Source organism: Dermochelys coriacea, chromosome 4, assembly GCF_009764565.3.
Source record: "Dermochelys coriacea isolate rDerCor1 chromosome 4, rDerCor1.pri.v4, whole genome shotgun sequence".
Taxonomy (NCBI): Eukaryota; Metazoa; Chordata; order Testudines; family Dermochelyidae; genus Dermochelys; species Dermochelys coriacea.
The window spans coordinates 34,348,830-34,368,246 of record NC_050071.1 but is presented as its reverse complement, the minus strand read 5'-3'; the positions used below and the strand labels follow the sequence as shown (position 1 = coordinate 34,368,246).

Sequence of the window (19,417 nt, the reverse complement as noted above, 5' to 3'; positions counted from 1 at the left end):
CTTGATACAAAGAGTTTAAAATCTAAAGGCCTGTTTTTTCCTCTCATTTACATAGGTGTAACTCCACTGATGTATGTATGCAGTGAAGCAATAACTCAAGGTACATATCATTCTCTTAATGGGATAGATCTTCTAGGGAAGGCAGCATGGAACTCTGTGCAATAGATTTGGGGTGGTCTCTTACAACTAGAGGGTGATTAATATGTCTTGTCTCTAGTACAGGTGTTGCTGAATATACTAAATTCTGCATTGACTTACCTACTACAATCCCATTAACCTCAATGGAGCTACACAGGACGTAAATCAGTGAAGAATCTGGCCCATAATTCAGATTCACATACACACAGAGACAGATATACATAACAAGTAATCATCAACCCCAAAACCTCACCTACATCATTCTGTGTAAGTATTCGGCGTTTAGAACCATCCAGACTTGCAGTTTCAATAACAGACTGTTTAGCATCACACCAGTACAACTTGTCAGCTAAGCAGTCAACAGTTATTCCACTGGGCCAAACCAGGTCAGTGCTAGCTATAATCAGACGATCAATGCCTTGTAGGGAAGCACTTTCGATCCGTGGGTTGACCCCCAAGTCGGTCCAGAATAATCTCCTTTAGTGAATAAAACACAAAGAAGTCAGTAAGCAAATATGTTTTCCCTTCACATTTATCTTGTTCTGGAGAATTCTTTCATGGCAGACTGACTGTAGCAAGTCAGGCACATGGCGGACAATACATAAGGCACCTATCCTCAAAACAAATACTTAGAATACTGATCTTTTAAAAATTGTTTTAAGATCCCAAATCATTATATTAAATATATGTGTAGTTATGAACAAAATTCCATTTTTGCAGTTTAAAATAAAATCTTTGAAGAAACATTTCCTTCATCTGCTTCTTACCGAGTTTAAGGTTCTGCGTTTCCCTTGCAACAGATGATAATACTATAACACTCTATAATAATGGAGGGATTGCTGCGTTAGGCATTGTGATAGCAACAGCTGTTACAGGGCACACATGAAATCCTGAATGCACATCTCTGTAAGCAAGTCAGCAAGGAAATTATTTTCTTCTGTTTTGTTTTATATATTAAAAGAAACCAATAATGAGCCCTGTCCCAAATTTTTCAAACTAAGTAAAGATTCTTGATGCTCAGTTTATGGGTGCCCAACCGAGATAGCATAAAGAAGCCTGATTTTCAGAGGTTGAGGGCTCAACATTTTCTGAAAATCAGGCCCCTTTAAAGTGACTCAAGTTGGGCTCTTAAAAATTAAGGCATGCAGAATCACTAACCATTTTGGGGCCTCAGAATTTCCTTGGTGTAATCCCAGTGACTTCAGTGGAGTGACATCAAAGGATGAATTTGGCCAAGTTATCTGCCTTTGTTAAATGTACTTATATAGGCCCCAAATCCTACTAGCCTTCCTACTAGCAGTTCCTCTGTCATCAAAGGACTGCTAATGGAGAGTATCATCTGTCCCACAATATTCTTAATACTCTTGTTTGACTTTGAATTTCACCTTTAATACTGACCTTTACCATCATGGAAACTACCATAGTCCTTTGTTGTTTCTTTAGCCTTTAACTTCTTAACAGGGACATTTTCACTAGGTTCTAATTCCACACCCCACCATATCCTTCCCTCCCCAATACATCTTTTGCTTCAACTTTAAACAGTGATTCATCAGTTACTGTTTCAAAAATAATCATCTTGTCAACAGTAGTCAAAACTCGCCTGGACTTCTGCCTACTTTTTCAGGAACTAGACCATAAAACTCCGACATTCTGTGACACACTATACATAGGTCAATCTTACTTTCAATTTGAGATTTTACTTTATTGCCATTGATAACTTATAACTAGCTTCCCAAACTCAGGTATTCCTAAGTGTTTTCCCTAGAGACCCTCTGTGTTCCATACCCTTGTTCCATTGCCACTTTCCAAAATCTTTTAATTCCTGGATGGGGTTAACAAGGTCCGCCTACTCTTTTCACTCAGCAGTAATTATAGTGCACTTCCCTGCAGGATAAACAGACCTGACATCAAAATGACTCCGAAAAAATCTGCATCACTAATTCAGGTTTTAGAAACCATCCTTTTACAGACAGGGTGAAATCCTGGCCCAAATAAAGTCCCTGGGAGTCCATTAACTTCAATAAGGCCAGGATTTCACCAATAACCCTAATCTATCGCTTGGTGGTGCTAATGTCCCTATCAACATATTATGTATGCAGCACCAGATATATAGTTAAGATACAAGTGCAGATATATGTTTATACTCGTGCACCTTCACATCCAGTAGATTATTGTGGATACGACTTCAAAGACTGCAATGTTACTTAAACGTGAATACGATAACTGCAATAATATTCCTTCCCTGGTGAAAAGGAAAAATTACTTTCAAAGCTCAGCATATAGTGTCCTGCAAAAGATACAATCCTTTTTAACTAATAACATTTACCAGTGAGGGTGACTTTAACTATAAATATAGCTTAGTTTTATTTATATACAATTTATCCCCGGTGCCAGGTGATAATTGTATAAAACGTATAATAACAACATAATTCCTGTAATTATTCCTCAACTAACAATGGCAGGAAAGTGAAAAAGAAGCCATAAGTATTTTTAAAACCTTCTTCTAGATTCCTATTGCTACAGCTGCCCACCCACACAAAAACAGAGAGATGGCATGTGTGGTCACAGTGTGTCCCAAAGGCAAATGTGTGTCCTTACAATAAAAGTCATAGTTACTTGAAGAAGAAAAAAGTCATCTACTGCTTTCTTCCCGTTCCAAGGTGAATTGGGTGCTGATTGATGAAGAATTGACAGAACTGGGTAGAGCCAAGTGATGGCAGGAGCTCTGCAAACTTCTATCACTCAACTCCATCAATCTTCACTCTCAACACACCCAATTACTGCTTCACTGGGCAGTCCACTTCCAACAGTGAGAAGTGGACAAGTATCCTAGGATGAGATCAACAATCTCAATTTAGGTGGGAAAAAGGCAGGACCTGAACACTGGTGTCCTAATTAGAGAAGGGGGAAAAAAGCTTTAATATTTACCTTCCTCACCACCTACTCTTAGATCAATAGTATCTATTACTTCTTACTTAGCTTGTGGGTGAACAGCAATTCCTCGGGGCTGGAAGATGTCCTCCTTGATGATCATTTCTCTGTGCATTCCGTTCAACTCACTTCTCCCAATGTAAGACTTCCTGCAATATATAGGACACAATTTGAGCCATTACTGTTATCTTCATTCCCTTTTTTAGCAAAATATACTCACTGAGTTTTAAACTGTCATTTTCTTTAGCTGACCATAAAGTGTAATGAATGGCATTTCAAATACAGAAGCTAATCTTGCCAGCACTGACTGGCCCATTGTTTTAATCATTCATGTCATAGCTCCATTATCTGGTCCAAGAGAATGATGGCAGGAAATTGATTTCTCGGCAGGAAATCAAACTACATTTTTCAGGTAGGTAGAGAATTGGATGTCGGTTTATTAAGAACATTAATTGGAATCAAGGGGAGAATAAGCTCCTGAATGAGGAAAAGTGTTAAAGGACAAAAGTAATGAATACTTTTCTTGTATACAGCACTTTTCATCCATAGATCTCAAAGCACTTTACAAAGACAGGTACATATCATTATCCTCACTCTACAGACAGTGAAATTGAGTCAGAGTGGTGTCCAAGCAAACACAGAAAAAGATGGCCTGACTCCCAGTCCTGTATTTTATCCAGAAAAGATTGCAGAAACTTTACTCTCATAAACGTTATCCAGGGGAACAAATGTCAGAATAGTATTAACATCTGACTGAAGGGAAACCTACATCCTTCCATTCCTAGCTGACTCAAAAAGAGCCAGCAGTGTCAGAATGGAAGGAGAAATGTAGGCATGGGAGAAAAAAAAGCAGTGGCTCAGAATGTGTGAAAGGTACAAATCCATCCATGAACTTCTGGATATCTTCTGAAGGAAGGGTATAGGAACTTTACTAATTTTTTATACAGGAAGTTGATCCACATATTTTCCAGACAGTTCACAAACAAAAATAGCCTGGGTATATACATCACAGAGTGAGGAAGGTGCAATTCAGAGTACAGCACATACAGTAGTAAGATGATCTGCATATTCAGAATCACTTTTTATTGTCTAGTAAAATGTTGGTCATGCTATGTAGCCATCCTTCATATTTCATATAACCACTAGGGTGTTGCTCTAATCCAACACTGCCTTTTTGCCAAAGATGGGCTTTTTTTTCCCCTCCGTGAATAGTGTGATGTGCTGGCTCAGATGTGTGATCATATTATCCACTAGTGACTAAGCCACAAAGAGGACATAATCCTTTCTATGACAGTGAGTTAACAAAGAGTCTCCTTTAACTCAAGGAGGTCTGTGATTAAGGAGACAATGGTTCTGTGCTATGTCCAAGATGTGTCATGTGTATAGTATACAATGTTCATGAGCTTATATGCAGCACATATTCTACATTCATTGCAATTGAGCCTGATCACCTGGTCCTCACAAAGACAAATCTCCTGCTGAAATCAGTGGGAATTTTGTCTGTACTAGAAGTACAATATCAGAATCACAGAGAATTGTTCTTTCTTTACACCCTTTCACATTTTTTACACACCTTGACATTGATTTTCAGATGCTAAGCTTTTAGTCGGTAATGACTTTCAATCACTTGATAAAACACTACTATGTTTAAAGTAACATCTCAATTATTCCCACATTACAGTTCAGTTATTCCATATATCTTATGACAATGTTATATGTGCTCTGGCATCAGTGCAGAGAGAAGAGCATACCCTCTGTCTGTCCAATACAATTTACGGTTAATCCAGTCCACAGCAAGACCTTCAGGTATATCTATAGTTTCACAAATAATTTTTTCACGATTTGAGCCATCCAGATCAGCTCGTTCTATCCATTTCAAGGCTGTGTGTGCAAAATAAATCTGTTAAGAGGAAACAAGAATTATTTTCAGCTATTTCACAGATCATTTCTGTCTAGTTTTCCTGATCTTACTGTTTCATCTCTGACTATGAATTTTCTTTTTGGAAAAATCCCTATTCACTTATTTATAAACCAGTATCCTGTGATTATTGATCAAACAAACAGGCACTTATCTTCAACCAGAATGACTTCTGCAGGCTGAGCATGCTTAGCAATAAATCCTAGCTGCCCTACATACCACCTCCTCAGTAACCTAAGGTTCTCTTTTACACAGCAACCTCCTAAAGTGGAACACAGCCCATGAAACAACAGAAGGAGGAGGCAGAAAGAAATGTGTTCATATTTAGCAGCCAGATCATTTAAGTACATGAAAGCATGTGTGTGGAGGGGGATGGATATAATTTCCTCCTGTTCCACCTCTTTTCACATTTGTCTTTGTTCTTTTCTTAAACAACAGGCCCTGTCCTGCAGGTGTTCCAGGACTCAACTCTAATGGGGCTGCAGACAGGCACAACAGTCTGGCCTACACAGAGAACCTTGCAAGGTCTTAGACAAAATTTGAAATTCTCCACTGTCTAGAGTTATGGTTACCACCATTCGTAGGAGGTGGTATCAGCAGAGAATTGTATCTTGAACTGCAAAACAGCATACAAAATAACACTAAAACTTCACTGCAAATGCTAACAACAACATTAATGCCTTTGTGCTGACTGTAGATTTTTCTTGAGCCTTTAAAAACTCAACTCAGGCAAACTCTCACTAACTTCAATGGGTATTTTGCTTGAAAGAAGTAGTCTCTATCTCCTGGAAGCTACTGCAGCCAAACCGGGAGATTTTAGGCTACTAAAAGTCTGGCAGCGCCTGACCCCGTGCCACACGGAGCGGGCCTTAGCCCCACTGCGTGGCTGACCAAGAACCGACCGAGCCACCCTCACCCCGTCTCGCACCCCAACTCCCTGCCCCAGCCCTGAGCCCCCTCCAGCACCCAAATTCCCTACCAGAATCCACACCCTCTCCTGTACCCCAACCCGCTGGTCCAAGCTCAGCCTGAAGCCACCTCCCACCGAACCCCTCAGCCCCAGCCCAGAGCCTGCAACCCCTCTCGCACCACAACCCATGCATCAAGCCGGTGAAAGTAAGTGAGGGTGGGGGGAATGGAGTGAGCGGGGCAGGGCCTCGGAGAAGGGGCAGCGCAGAGGTGTTTGGGTTTGTGTGATTAGACATTTGGCAACCCTACCCCAAACCAGCAGCCTGTGTGCAATCTCCCAGTTAGCCCTCCATGCCGCTGCCAGCATGCAACCCTCCAGTGAGACCCCCTGCTCAGTTGCCACCTTGCAACCCTCCTAGGGAAACCCCCTGCCACCTGTGCCCAGCTGCCTACATGCACCTCCACTTCCCCCTCACTGCCTCCTCTCACCTCTGCCATGGAGTTACTCTTCACTGGGGCAGTGTTATAGCTCTGGCCCTGACCGATGCAGCACAGAGGTGCCCAGCTCCCTCTTCTGCACGGCCTCCATGCTGCTCCTAGGAAGTAATGCTGGGGCATGTGCCCACCAAGCCAAGCAGTCACAGGAGCCAGGTGCTACAGAGTCTGCTGCCTTGTTGTTACTGCCCACGTGCTTTGACAACAGCAATGTCTATACCCTGTCTAGCTGTTTCTGACAGCAAGGAAGACCCACTGGGGAACTGGGGCGAGAAGCCGCCCTCTCATTTATCTGAGCTCCCAATTATCCAAATAAAATCTGCGTCCCCCATGGTATTCAGATAAACTTGAGCATACTGCATCATCTTAGAGAACAGTGGAGATAAGTCTCATTATAAGGAGAAAACTGTCTGTTATACAAGGCTTAACAAAGCAGCATTCGACTACCCCTCTTCCAAATTCACCAAGCTTAGAGCACTGGGATGAGGCAGAACTCACTGGCTCTAATCTGGCAAGCTGCTCCATGTGGGCTGGCTCCTGGGTCCAGAAGGAACACCAGGCAGAATCAGGAACACATTCTGTAAGGCTAACAAGCTCGCCACATTTGCAGAAGGTTGGTTTAATGCTACTAGGAGAATTGGGTGCAATGCTTGTTAAAAGAGCCTCTACATATTGTATGGGTTTTGATATGTATCAGTAGTAAAGATGCCTTGATTTTCTAGGATCCTTCAATAAAAGCACCTGATATATTTCCAGGAAATGATTCTGAAGTTTAAAGTGAGAAATCAATTGATTACACAAATGTTTTTGTTTTATACAGCATCTTTTTCACAAACAGAAGTTGGTCCAATATAAGAGACCCACGGTATCTCTTTGTAGTCATGCTTAAAACTATATGGGAAATCCAGCCATTTTGGCATATGGACCACATTAAACTAAGAGACAGAACTGAAGGGTCAAATTTAACCGGTGGGCTTGTGTTTATCATCCTACTCGTGACAGAACACCATACCAACTGTGTTACTGGACATTCAACGGAATAATAGCAGCACAGCATGTAATCTGGATCATTGGCAGCAAAAAGGTTAAGGTACAAGGAAGCACAATCCATTTGTCCTCACAACACTTCAAAATCTTCTCATTTTTAATGCCTTACCTTACTTTCAACTGGGTCATAGTCCAGTGCTAAAACTATTCCCATCTGCCAGTCGAGTAAACTTGTGTAATCTGTTCCATCAAAACTGATGCGGCGGATGTCCTGGCCATTTGCAAATAACAAAAATGGCCTGGGGCCTGTTAATGAAATTTTGCATGCATGTTAATTCTTCTAGGCCCAAAGTAATCTGTAGATAAAATGCTTTATGTGTGAAAAAGCAATTAGAGTGCACATTTCTCCTCTCTGTCTCTCCTTGCTCTTTTGTTTCCCTCATCTTAATCAAAGTTCAACATCAACAAGATCTCATTGATGAAGAAGGAAAAAGTTAATTGTCTATCACTGAAAGCAATTGCCTCTTTTCCTTTTATTGCTAAATTTTAAACTGGCACTTAACTCTTCTGCACAGCTGACTGCATAGATATGCTGGACATGCACAGGGCAAATCATGAAGTCCTTACTTAGTTCTTTCCTCAGGCAAAGTCCCTTAAAAGTCAATAGAAGTTTTGTCTCAGGAAAAACTGAAAGTCTGGGCCCAGGTATACACAAGCTGAATCATGATGTCTTTTATTTAACATAGAAACAGAAAGGGAAGTGTTAAAATACAGAACATAGACTGGTTTCAAAGTAGCAGCCGTGTTAGTCTGTATTCACAAAAAAGAAAAAGGGAGTACTTGTGGCACCTTAGAGACTAACAAATTTATTTGAGCATAAGCTTTCGTGAGCTACAGCTCACTTCATTGGATTCATTTGGTGGAAATGCATCCGATAAAGTGAGCTGTAGATCACGAAAGCTTATGCTCAAATAAATTTGTTAGTCTCTAAGGTGCCACAAGATCTCCTTTTCTTTTTTGAGAACATAGACTGAAAGCCACACTCCCTCCTTCCCCCACAGCCCATATTGTGGGAACCGCTATCAGCACTTCAACACAGCAACCAAAAGTAGGCATACTCATGCTAGCTTTAACCTAGCTAGCACATGGATTTCAGAGCAGACTGTACAAGTCTGCCCAGAACTCTGGGTACATATTTGCTTTGCTAGCACACACTGGTGTCTGTGCCACTGCATCTTCATTGCTCTTTTTAGCCATGCTAACTAAATTAAAGCTAGCATGGGTACACCTACCCGTTTAGTTTATTGAGCTAGCCTTTCACCCTTGGGTCCTTGACTTAAATCTCACTTACTTCACCAATGAAGTTAGTCTGACAGTTTCAATTAATCCCCCCCCCCACATAAATTAATTATTGCTGCTGCCGTCATTTGCTTTCCAATATTGCCCAGAGGCTACAAGAGAGATTAGGGCACCATTGTGTGAGGCACTATACAACCAAGTTGTAAGAGAGACTTTCTGCTCCAAAGAATTTATAATCTAAATGGAAATAGTGAATGACAAAGGATGAAAGGAAGGGTGGGGAAACTGAGGCACAGAGCTTTAGGTCCTGATCCTGCAAGCATGTACATGCTTTCCACTACACAGGAGAGTAAAAGTAAACATATGTAAGTATTTGCAGGATCAGAGCCCTGTCATCGGCCCAAGGGCACACAGAGTCTGTGGCAGAGGCAGAAATTGAACCCACATCTCTTCAGTGCCAGTCCAGCAACTCAGCCACAAGAAAATCTTTCCTCGTATAAAGTGTACATCACAACACCACCATACAATCCAGTTCACTTGACAGTGAGGGAGCATAAGGAGCTTTGTGCTGTAATAGCAAAGACTGCAGATTGGTATTGACATGCACGGAGTAAAACTGCACAGTGCAGATGTGCACATTGTCATATGCTTGGTGTTTGACAATGCAACTTATTCATTTTTAAATTTATAAAATGTATAAAATAAAAAATTTTATTTGTATTTATTTATAAAATGCATCAAGTACAACCTCTCTGGGCATATGTATAACATAACATCTAACACTGACAAAAATCTAAAAGTAAAAATTCACTCCAAAAACCAATCTACTATCTGCCCACCACCACTATCCTCACCCCAAATAGATGGGCCTTGCACTGGGACGTACATGTAACAAACTTGGGCTTTTTTGGATCAGTGGTGAAAATCACTTATGCAATAGAGGGCCCTCAGCTGGCCATGCCTTGCCCAGCCCTCACATATAAAATCCTAGACCCCAATCCTGCATCATGTAGCACATCAGCAGACTGCTGCACACACGGCTCCCTATTTACTTCTGAGACACAACAATCCCCTCCCCCATGCTACACAATGCAGGATGGGGCCCCTCAAACTACTGAAGTTGACTAAAAGAAACAATCTGTTGCAAGGGAGACTGAATTATGTAGTTATGTACGTTGTAACATATTTCACCATGTTTTATTTTCCCAAACTACCAATATTCCACAAATTCATTCCAATGAATTAAAAAATGTTAAAGAGTGATCCAAAATACCCAATCTCCTTTAAAAGTTGTTATAACTTTCTTGTTATATGGCCAGGAATATCCAGGAATACTTCAATACTGACCTATAGCAGTGCAGTGTCTTTTATCCCCCTGCAGTTTATATCCAGGAAAACAACCACACTCCCAGGAAGATGGACTTAAATAGGTACAAATCTGGCTACATCCACCATTATCCAGAGATGTACAACCTTAAACAGAGCATTTTTAAGAATTAAACTGTAGTTATAATATAAAACACCATAAAATCACAAGTATCAGCAACAGAACAACCCATACAACTGTGATTTCAACTAGGAGATAGATTTTATTGTTGCCAGAGATTTTCAGCATTATTGTTAAAGGCCAAAGGTTAACATGAACCTGGGTGAACATGATCAGCTCCTTCTGTTACATCTTCTCTTGAAGATTTACAACAGGGGCAGTAAGACATATGAACAGAGTTTGCACGTGTTGATTATTTAAGTCATCTTATTTTACTCAAGAGAACTCTAGTCAAATCTACAGAAAGTAACGACTTCCATCAGACACTGAATATCTGTGCTTCATACCGTGGTACAGCAAATTAAAGCCATTCTCTCACCAGAAGGTGAAATGGGTTAGGGTAATTAAGCAATGAAACCCATTGATCTTCTAACTTGACAGACAAGAACATCATGTTTCATTTTCTAAGCTTATGCCACCTTGTTGGGAAAATGAAGAGTGCAAATGATTTACTAGATTTAAAAAAAATAAATCACTGCACAGCACTACCCACACCAAAAGAGACCATTCCTCCACACGAGCTAGCGTGATAAAAATACCTGGGTGGATGTTGCAGCACATGCCAGCCACCTGAGGACAGACTGAGGGGGTTAGTTGGTCTTGTACTTGAGCAGCTAGACCAAGCCACTACCTGTGCCACAAATGTCCAAAGCAGGGGTGGGCAAACTTTTTGGCCCAAGGGCTACATTGGGGTTGCAAAACTGTGTGGAGGGTCAGGTAGGGAAGGCTGTGCCTCCCCAAACAGCCTGGCCCCATCCCCATCCATCCCCTCCCACTTCCCGCCCCCGACTGCCTCCCTCAGAATCCCTGACCCATCTAACCCCCCTGCTCCTTATCCCTTGGTAGTCCCCTCCCTGGACCCCCAGTCCCTATCCAACCCCCTCTGCCCCCTGACTGCCCCGACCCCTATCCACACTCCTGCCCCTTGACAGGCTCCCTGGGACTCCCACGCCTATCCAACCCCCCCCGTTCCCCATCCCCTGACTGCCCCCCCAGAACCACGACCCATCCAACTGCCCACTGACAGGCCCCCCGGGATTCCCACACCTATCCAACCGCCCCCAGCTCCCTGTCCCCAACTGCCCCCTGGGACCCCCAGCCCCAGCCCTCTTACCATGCCACTCAGAGCAGTATGTCTGGCAGCCACACCACCTGGCCGGAGCCAGAGATGCTGCCGCACCACCCAGAGCGCTGCCCATGTGGCAGCATAACTGCGGGGGAGGGGGAACAGCAGTGGGGGGCAGAGGGCTAGCCTCCCCGGCTGGGAGCTCAGGGCCAGGCAGGAGGGACCCATGTGCCAGATGTGGCCCGCAGGCTGTAGTTTGCCAACTTCTGGTCAAAGGCACACACCCAGCTGCAGTGTAGACATACCCATTGGCTACATAAATTGACTCAACTGAGCCACACTGACTAAAACTATCCCCACCCCCTTGACCCTTCTTAGATCATGACTCCTATAACACTCCAAAATATGGAGGAGCTGTAAAGAGACCCCAATTGCCCTGGGGGAATTCCTGTGACACCAAAACTTCACAGGGCCAGCAAAGGAGTCCTACACAGTCCCGTCCATTGCAGCCCTTGGTGTAGGAGACATGTTTGGAATGGGAGCCGGTGGAGGGCAAGTAACAAAAACGCTTTATACTACCAGCTATTCAGACCTCACAGCAGCCCATAGGCAGCTGAGCTAAGGCTGACATAAGTTAGACAGCCCAGAATCCGGGAAACTGCAAAGTCACCTCTGCTAATCCCCACCACCACCCTGTTCAACTTTTGAGCTGTACTCTCTGTGCTGTACCTGCTGAGAGACTCTGCCAAGGGGAAATTATTAATGTGTGTGTTCCGGAACAAACATCTGTGGAGCGTCCAGATTAGCATTGACAAAAAGGGCCAGCAGAACACGGCCTGAGGAGGTTCAAATGCCGCTGGCAAGAAATGTTTATTGGTACAGATGAGTTGTGTACATCCAATCAAAGAGCATGATTCTCAGCTGCCTTGCACAGTCATCCACAGCTGCACAAAGCTAGTGTGAAACACCATCACCCAGCTTTAGTGCTCAGCACCCGCAATAAACACAGACTTTAGCACCCATTAAAGCAAGAAAAATGTTAATAATCCTACCTGAGCATGTTTTGCCATCTACTCTGAGCACTGATCCCTCAGGACAGAAGCAAACAGGCCCTCTAGATGTTTCAAGACAACCATGGCTGCATTCAGTGTGATTATTTTCACAGGAAATAAGCTCTGTAGTAATTTGAAAAGGAAAAGGATTAAGAACACATACTAACTTGACAAAGGTTAATCAGTATTTTTAAACAGGCACAACAAAGATTCATGTGTGGACACAGCCAGGATAATACTTCTATTTGCTTTTCAAAATCTCTATTAAGTATAATGAAGGAGAAAGTTGAAATAGTTGCTGTACTCTGACGCTGTTAATATGTACCCTGTAATTTTAAACTTTCCGAAATTTTACTGTGGTGTCAGCAAAGTAGCAGCAATTAAAGACACACTCACCTGTTGCATGTGAAACTGACCCAACAATTGAACAGGGGCAGGGGCTCTGAAACTGTGAGGAAGGCTCATCTGAAGAGAAGGATGGTCTTATGGGTAAGGCACTGAACTGGAAATTAGGAGATGCGGGTACAATTCCCAGATCTGCCCTGTATTCCCTGTGTGATCATGAGTAGTTAATCCACAAAGTGCCTCAGTTTTCCATCTGTAAAGTGCTTTATACGATGGGGACAACACTCTTTGTTTTGCCGTTAGACCATAATTCAGAAAGGCACTTAAGCACTGAAGTCAATGGGAATTACTCATGTTCTTCAAGTTAGGCATGTGCTTAAGTACCTTTATGAATCAGGAACTTAGATCATAAGGTTTTCCAGACAGAGACCATCTCTTACTTCTGTACACACAGTGCCTATCTCAACGGAGCCCTAATCTCAGCTAGGGCCTCTAAAGGTATGTCTACACAGCAGTTAAACACCCATGGCTGGCTTGGGTTAGCTGGCTCAGGCTGCGGGGCTGTAAAATTGCTATGTAGACATTTGGGCAAGGAGGGAGAATCCCAGAACCAAGGCTCCAGCCTGAGCCCAGACATCTACACAGCTTGAGTCCTGCAAACCTAAATCAGCTGACCCAGGCCAGCCACGGCAGTGCCACAGGTCTTTTATTCCAGTGTAGAAGTTCCCTAAGGGTAGGTCTACACTGCAATATAAGCTCAGGGTTAGCAAGTTAATGAACCCTGGGTTACAGAAACCAGGGCTTGAGCAACTACACTGATTGTCAACCCTACATTAAGAATTTTCTAACTTGGGTTCAAACCTGGGACTCTGGAATCCACACTGCAGCATGCAGAACTGAGTCAAACCAACCATATCCCAGACTCCCTAGTGCCCTCCTGAAATGTGGCTGCTCTCGCCCTTTGACGATGGTGTACTGTGAGAAAACGCGACTGTCCACCCTGTACATTACAGGAAGTTTGAACAGCCAACCCACACATTCTGCTGAGCCACCATTTTGGTCTGTACGCTCCAGCTAGTAGAGCCAGCAACACGGAGGAGGTGCCATTTGAAGAACGTCTCTTACTTGCACTTTAGGCAGAGCTTCTGTGAGTTTCAGGTGGACATTTTGGCAGCACTTTCTGACCCATCAAAGACATCTGACAGAGCTAATGATGGAAGAGGACACAGACATGGCAGACTCGAACTGGCTGATGCTGCTCATGACACTTGGCATAGCTGCTGAAGCCCCCTATGTAGACTGGCTTTCATTAGGCAGGACCACATCATCATGCAGACCTGAGATGACCAGCAGTGCATCCAGAACTTTTGGATGAAGAAAGCTACATTTCTAGAGCTCTGTGAGCAGCTTGCCCTGATCCTTCAGTGTAAAGACACATGAGGGCAGCCAATGCCCGTCCAAAAGCAGGTTGCTATAACTGGAAGCTGGCTACCCCAGAATGCTATATATCCGTTGCCAATCAGTTTGGTATTGGAAAGTCAACGGTGGGTAAAGTTGTGGCAAAGGTTTATGAGGCAATCAGGCATCTGGTTTATCCCAAGATGGCAGGCATAAAAGATATTCCTGAAGTAATTGATGGCTTTGAGAGAATGGGGTTTTCAAACTGCACTGGGGCCATTAATGCAACTCATATGCCCATAGTTTGCACTCCTCAAGGAGTACACAAACCACAAAGGGTACTACTACATTGTTATGCAGGCCCTTGTGGACACAGAGGTGAATTTATGAATGTCAACAGGGGGCTGCACTGGGAAAGTTCATAATGCCAGGGTTTTCTGCCCATTGGGAGTCTGCATTCATGGACAGGCTAGTACACTATTCCCACCAAATGACATTGTCATAAACAGAATTATTGTCCCCACTGTTATTCTAGGGGACCCTGCATGCCCCCTTTTGTCTTGGCTTATGAAACTGTACCTGACTCCAGAGGCCCTGGCAAAAGATGCATTGATTACACTCTGAGCAGTTGCAGAATGCGTTTGGTAGTGTGAAATCCTGTTGGAGATCTCTACATACTCTTGGATTCCAGTGTCATCAATGCTGTGAGCATTACTATGGCTTGCTGTGCTCTTCGCAATCTTTGTGAAGTCAGAGGTGAACCTTTATTATTTTAAATACAAGTGTATGAAGTGATGCAGTGACAGCAATAAACTTTCTTGACAAAATAAAGAGATTTATTTATAAATATGCATTCAAAAAGTACAACATTCACCCATTGCCAGGCAGGCCAGCTGCCATTACTTCACCACTACCAACAGAACCTTAGCAAAACCAAGAAGTGCATGGACAAGTGCAAACAGTGAAACCATATACAAGACAGAAACTCCCTACCACTACATGTGCCTTGGGCCCCCATTCTCCTTTCCTTTCTTTTCCTATTTGCCATGCACCTGGCACCGGGGAGAGGTGGAGGCACCCCCTGCCTTGCTCAGCCACTCATGGAGCCCAAATGCCTGGGCCACCCAGCCATGGAGTTTTTCAAGCTTTTTCTGGACTGCATCTCTTGGTTCCACACAGGGGACTCACACTGTGGTGTGGGTCATACAGCAGAAACCAGTACTCTTGTTGCTTTTAGTGGTATTAACCGCTCAAACCGTTCTTTCTGCTGAGCTCTCTCCTTCTCCCTTAGCCACCGTTCCTGTTCCAGGAACTGCACCGAAACCCTGTCCTCAAGCTGTGCAGCCAGACAGAGCCTTTCTTCTCACCATGCCTTTCCTCTAGCCACAAGTTCCTTTGTCTGTTACTGGACCTGCTTGTTGGCCCTGTCCAGAATTCCAATCAGAAGTTCACCATGGAAACACTTCCTCTTGGAATGGCTCATGAAGATACACTGGCTCAGACTTCTGTTGCGTTGTGGGTGAGCTGCAGAGGTACTGCAGCCAGTAGATGTTGAGGGAGCTGGAACAGGACAAGACACGGGGTTATTGTCTCAAATAGCTCAATGCAGGAGCACAGAAAAAATCCTTCTGGAATTTCAAAGACATAAAACGTTACTTTCCAAACTAAACTTCAGTATTTTGTGAGAGGGATACTTCAGATCACAGAAGGCCTCTGGACACAGCCTGGTTAATCACAGTGAAATAAGTGCATAGACCATGGTAAGTTAAAAATGCAAAATTGTTTTCGCTTTCTTAAACCTTGCAGAACTATTTGGGTTGGGTGCGGATGGGTGCCGCTCAGTGGCCATGCTGCAAAAGTTTCTTCTTCTATCATTTCAGGCCTTCCAAATTTTGGAGGACATAACAGTTCTTGTGGCTGATTGGCAAAGGGAGATGTTATCCCGAACTGCTGGTGGGAAACCTGCAGTGTGTGCAACTGAAATATTCACACGTATAGTGACTGAACAACATATCTATGAGTGGAGTGGACTGGTCAGTTACTGAGGTGGCCCTGGAAAATATTCTCTTCTCCAAAATGCTACTACATATCTGAAGTTCCTGATTCAGGAAAAGTTTGCAACTCTCAGCACCTGGGATTGGGTCAGAATTCATGAGGGAAATCACCCAGAACTGCACAGCCATCTTCCTTACCCCTCTGCCTCCTGCCACATTTCTGTACAAAATTTCAAAGTCCAGTCAAATTTGGCACCTATGGATTTTGTCACCTATGTTGCATGGACTGCCTTTGGCTGAAAATGGACTAGAATCACTGTTTCCAAGTGGCTTGTTACGTCATTCAGTGATTATAGAATGGCATACTTACAGACATGGCAATGAACGATTATTATTTTTAAGGAACAGGAATGCCCTAGCAAAAATCTGTGCCATCTCAAATAAATATTCACTTTCAAGGTGTTTTTACTGTTTTGCATTTTCTGGTCACCATTTTGAACACCACGTGGCGGAGGAAGAGGGAGCCAAGCCGCTAGTGGCAGACAATTGGCCATTAGCAGATACATGTGCTAGCTGGGGCTTCTAATAACTTTTGCATTGGTTCATCGAATGGAAATCCCTCACAATACAGTATCAACAAACATTAAAACGTAGCTGGAAACTTACCACACTCAGGGCAGTTTCTGTTCCTTGTGTGTCTGCTGCAAGCTCCACAGCAGGCTGCTTCCCAGGGGTGGTATCAAACAGCTCCTCAGAGTATGGCCCCTAGATGTGCTGCTGCTGCTCCTGCTCCAAAGCCTCCTCTGGGACCGGTTTCAGCAACAGAGTCACTTCACTGTCCTCACTCAGCACCTGCTGCTGACTCCCATCCCCACGGTCCCCATGCTGGATTCTGGGGCCAGAAGAGCATTGTCCTGGCTGACCATCATGCACCACAGTTGGGTCTGTGCTTGGCACACTGCCCAGCACCTGATCAAACTCTTCATAAAATGGACATGATGTCAGCGAGTCACCTAAGATGTGGTTCTTGTTCCTGGTTTTCCTGTCAGCTCCATCCTAAACCACTTCATCTGCTCCCTTTGCTGGTCACCACTCCATTAAATTTGCAACACTGCCAGCTTCTTTGCTCTTTGCTGGTATGCGTGGTCATTCCTGGTACTTTTACTCAAGTCCACAATTTTGCTGGCCTCACACCAAAGATTTACCAACATCCGGCTACATTCCTGTGATCACAAAGTAGTCATGCAACAGACCTCTTCTGCTCAGTCTCTATTGCAAATACAGAAGGCTGTCAGATGGTATACTTGCAGCTGAGTGTTCAGACGACAATAGAAGGGTTAAACGCTGACTCACCGAGCTGCTGCACTACGCCAAGGGGGGCTGCACTTCCATTTCCCTGGAGTCATCTGGAGATTCTTGGGATAAAAGGACAAAGACAGCTGGGCCATGGATCGTGGACACTGATGCAAGGCTAGTCACCCACTGTCCTGAGTCTCTGTCATTGCCACAATGTCCTCGCTGCTATTTTTAGCTCAGCAGCTCAAGCGAAGCTAGCACAAGTCTGTCTACCCCTGCTGGGAGGCGCTCTCTCTGCTGCAGTGTAGGTATATCCTAAGCGCTACAGTAATGCAAACAATAAATAATAATAGTAACTAAAGGGAGAAGTGCATGGTGGGAAAAACCTAGAGCTACCCGTGCATGCCCTTCCCCCATTTAGCCATCATAAGAAACTGATCACATGGGATACAATCACCTGTTCCCAACATTTAATCACTGATCCAAAGAAGAGTGGGGGGAAATTAAAAAAAATTAAGTTTCTTGTCAATATGCCATGAAGGAATATTTCTTTCTTGCAGTATATTGTTGATTAATTCAACCATGTGCATATGAACAAAAATCACCAGATTAGCAGCTAATCCCACTAATATCCAGTTAATATGATGGGGTCCTGGTTACTTAAGGTGCTGTCTGTCTCTTTAAATACTACTACAACCACTGTGATAATTCCTCCAGACATAGCCTGTATTTAACCATTAGGGATTGGCAATGCAGTGTTCTGACTCTGGAACACATTCTCTCAGTCCACCAGAGTCTTCACTATTGATCTTCCAGGCCACACAAGGAAGGTGAGATACCATGTTTCTTGGCAAGGAATTGTAAATTGTCATCAGTCTCAGTAACTGTTATACTGCCTATTGTGGGCAGAAGACTTGTTATGAGTCTTTCAATTCTTTTGGTAAATTCAGGAAGAGGTTCATAATATGCATATATTTATAAATAAATACAAAGAACTGTTCCTTTTTTCTTGAATATCATTATGGTAAATTACTTCCTGTGGGAGAAAATAGGCTTTCCAGAAAACACAGAACTGACAGGACTTTCTATCACAACTGTTGACAACACCAGCTACTGTACATCTTTAGGTTTCCTTCATTAATTCTCTTTTCCTTTCAAGTAATTAGACAAGAGAACAGCTCTAGATGTCCTCCTTCCAGCCAACATTTTTTTTCTTTACACAGTCTTAGTACCATATGGCAACATCTGTTGGGAGGGACTAAAACTGGAACAAATGCAGGTTTCCCACAGATGCTTCTGTGTCTGCTGGCTTGAATGGTACATAGCTGCTGTAAACATTCCTTATCCAAGGCAACTGTGCTCTGCAATGCATTTTTCTGACCTCTTAAGTACCTTGAAAGAGGTCTAGAATCTGACCTTACATTAATACCCTAATAGGAATTTATAGCTTTAGAATGAAGAGACTTATATAATAAGCAGGGAATCATTAAAGTTTCAGGCTACTGTGTGGGCTTCCACTATTCCATCTCGCTGCTTAGTCGAGAGAATGTGCTGGTGTTGTGATTATGTGCGCACTCTATGGGGTGGGAGTCATTTTGTATTATAGAAGTTCTAGCAATAATCTAGGAGTTAAATTAATCCATGCTTGGTCCGTTGCCTGTCTCAGAAGCAGATTATCTTCTTCTTACCTTATATTACTGTTCAGCACTTAAATACTAAGCTGACAGGCGCCTTGGATTGACAGAGTGATGAGCAGTGTTGAAAACGTTTCCAGTCCAAAGTAGTTGCATGTAAAATAGTACCACAAATAAATCACCCCAAGAGAGGGATAGATTGCAGATGCATCAAGAGAAGCAGACTGTACCATCCTACAGTACCATAGTGCAGCCTCCCCATCCCACTGGGCACCAAAATGGGCTTATGCCTTTTGGAGCATGCTACTCCTGGGAGAGAGCAGTGCCTCATCTCCTATGCCTAAATCCCACAACTAAGCCCAGGACAGTTTGGGGATGAATGCCAGACTATCAGCTAATAGTAACATGC

The 19,417-nt window shown here is 43.4% G+C and overlaps 1 protein-coding gene across 2 annotated transcripts in view; it reads right to left on the bottom strand.

Annotated features, from left to right (window-relative positions):
• EGF (epidermal growth factor) overlaps positions 1-19,417 on the bottom strand; it is an 89,219-nt gene that overhangs the window by 30,930 nt on the left and 38,872 nt on the right. For both annotated transcript variants that reach the window (XM_043513075.1, XM_038401050.2), the window contains exons 9-14: positions 12,342-12,464; positions 10,025-10,150; positions 7,548-7,684; positions 4,821-4,969; positions 3,114-3,218; positions 392-615 (exon numbers count right to left, since the gene is read on the bottom strand). In XM_043513075.1, coding sequence (XP_043369010.1) covers positions 392-615; positions 3,114-3,218; positions 4,821-4,969; positions 7,548-7,684; positions 10,025-10,150; positions 12,342-12,464 — 864 coding nt within the window. The remainder of the gene's footprint in view (positions 1-391; positions 616-3,113; positions 3,219-4,820; positions 4,970-7,547; positions 7,685-10,024; positions 10,151-12,341; positions 12,465-19,417) is intronic.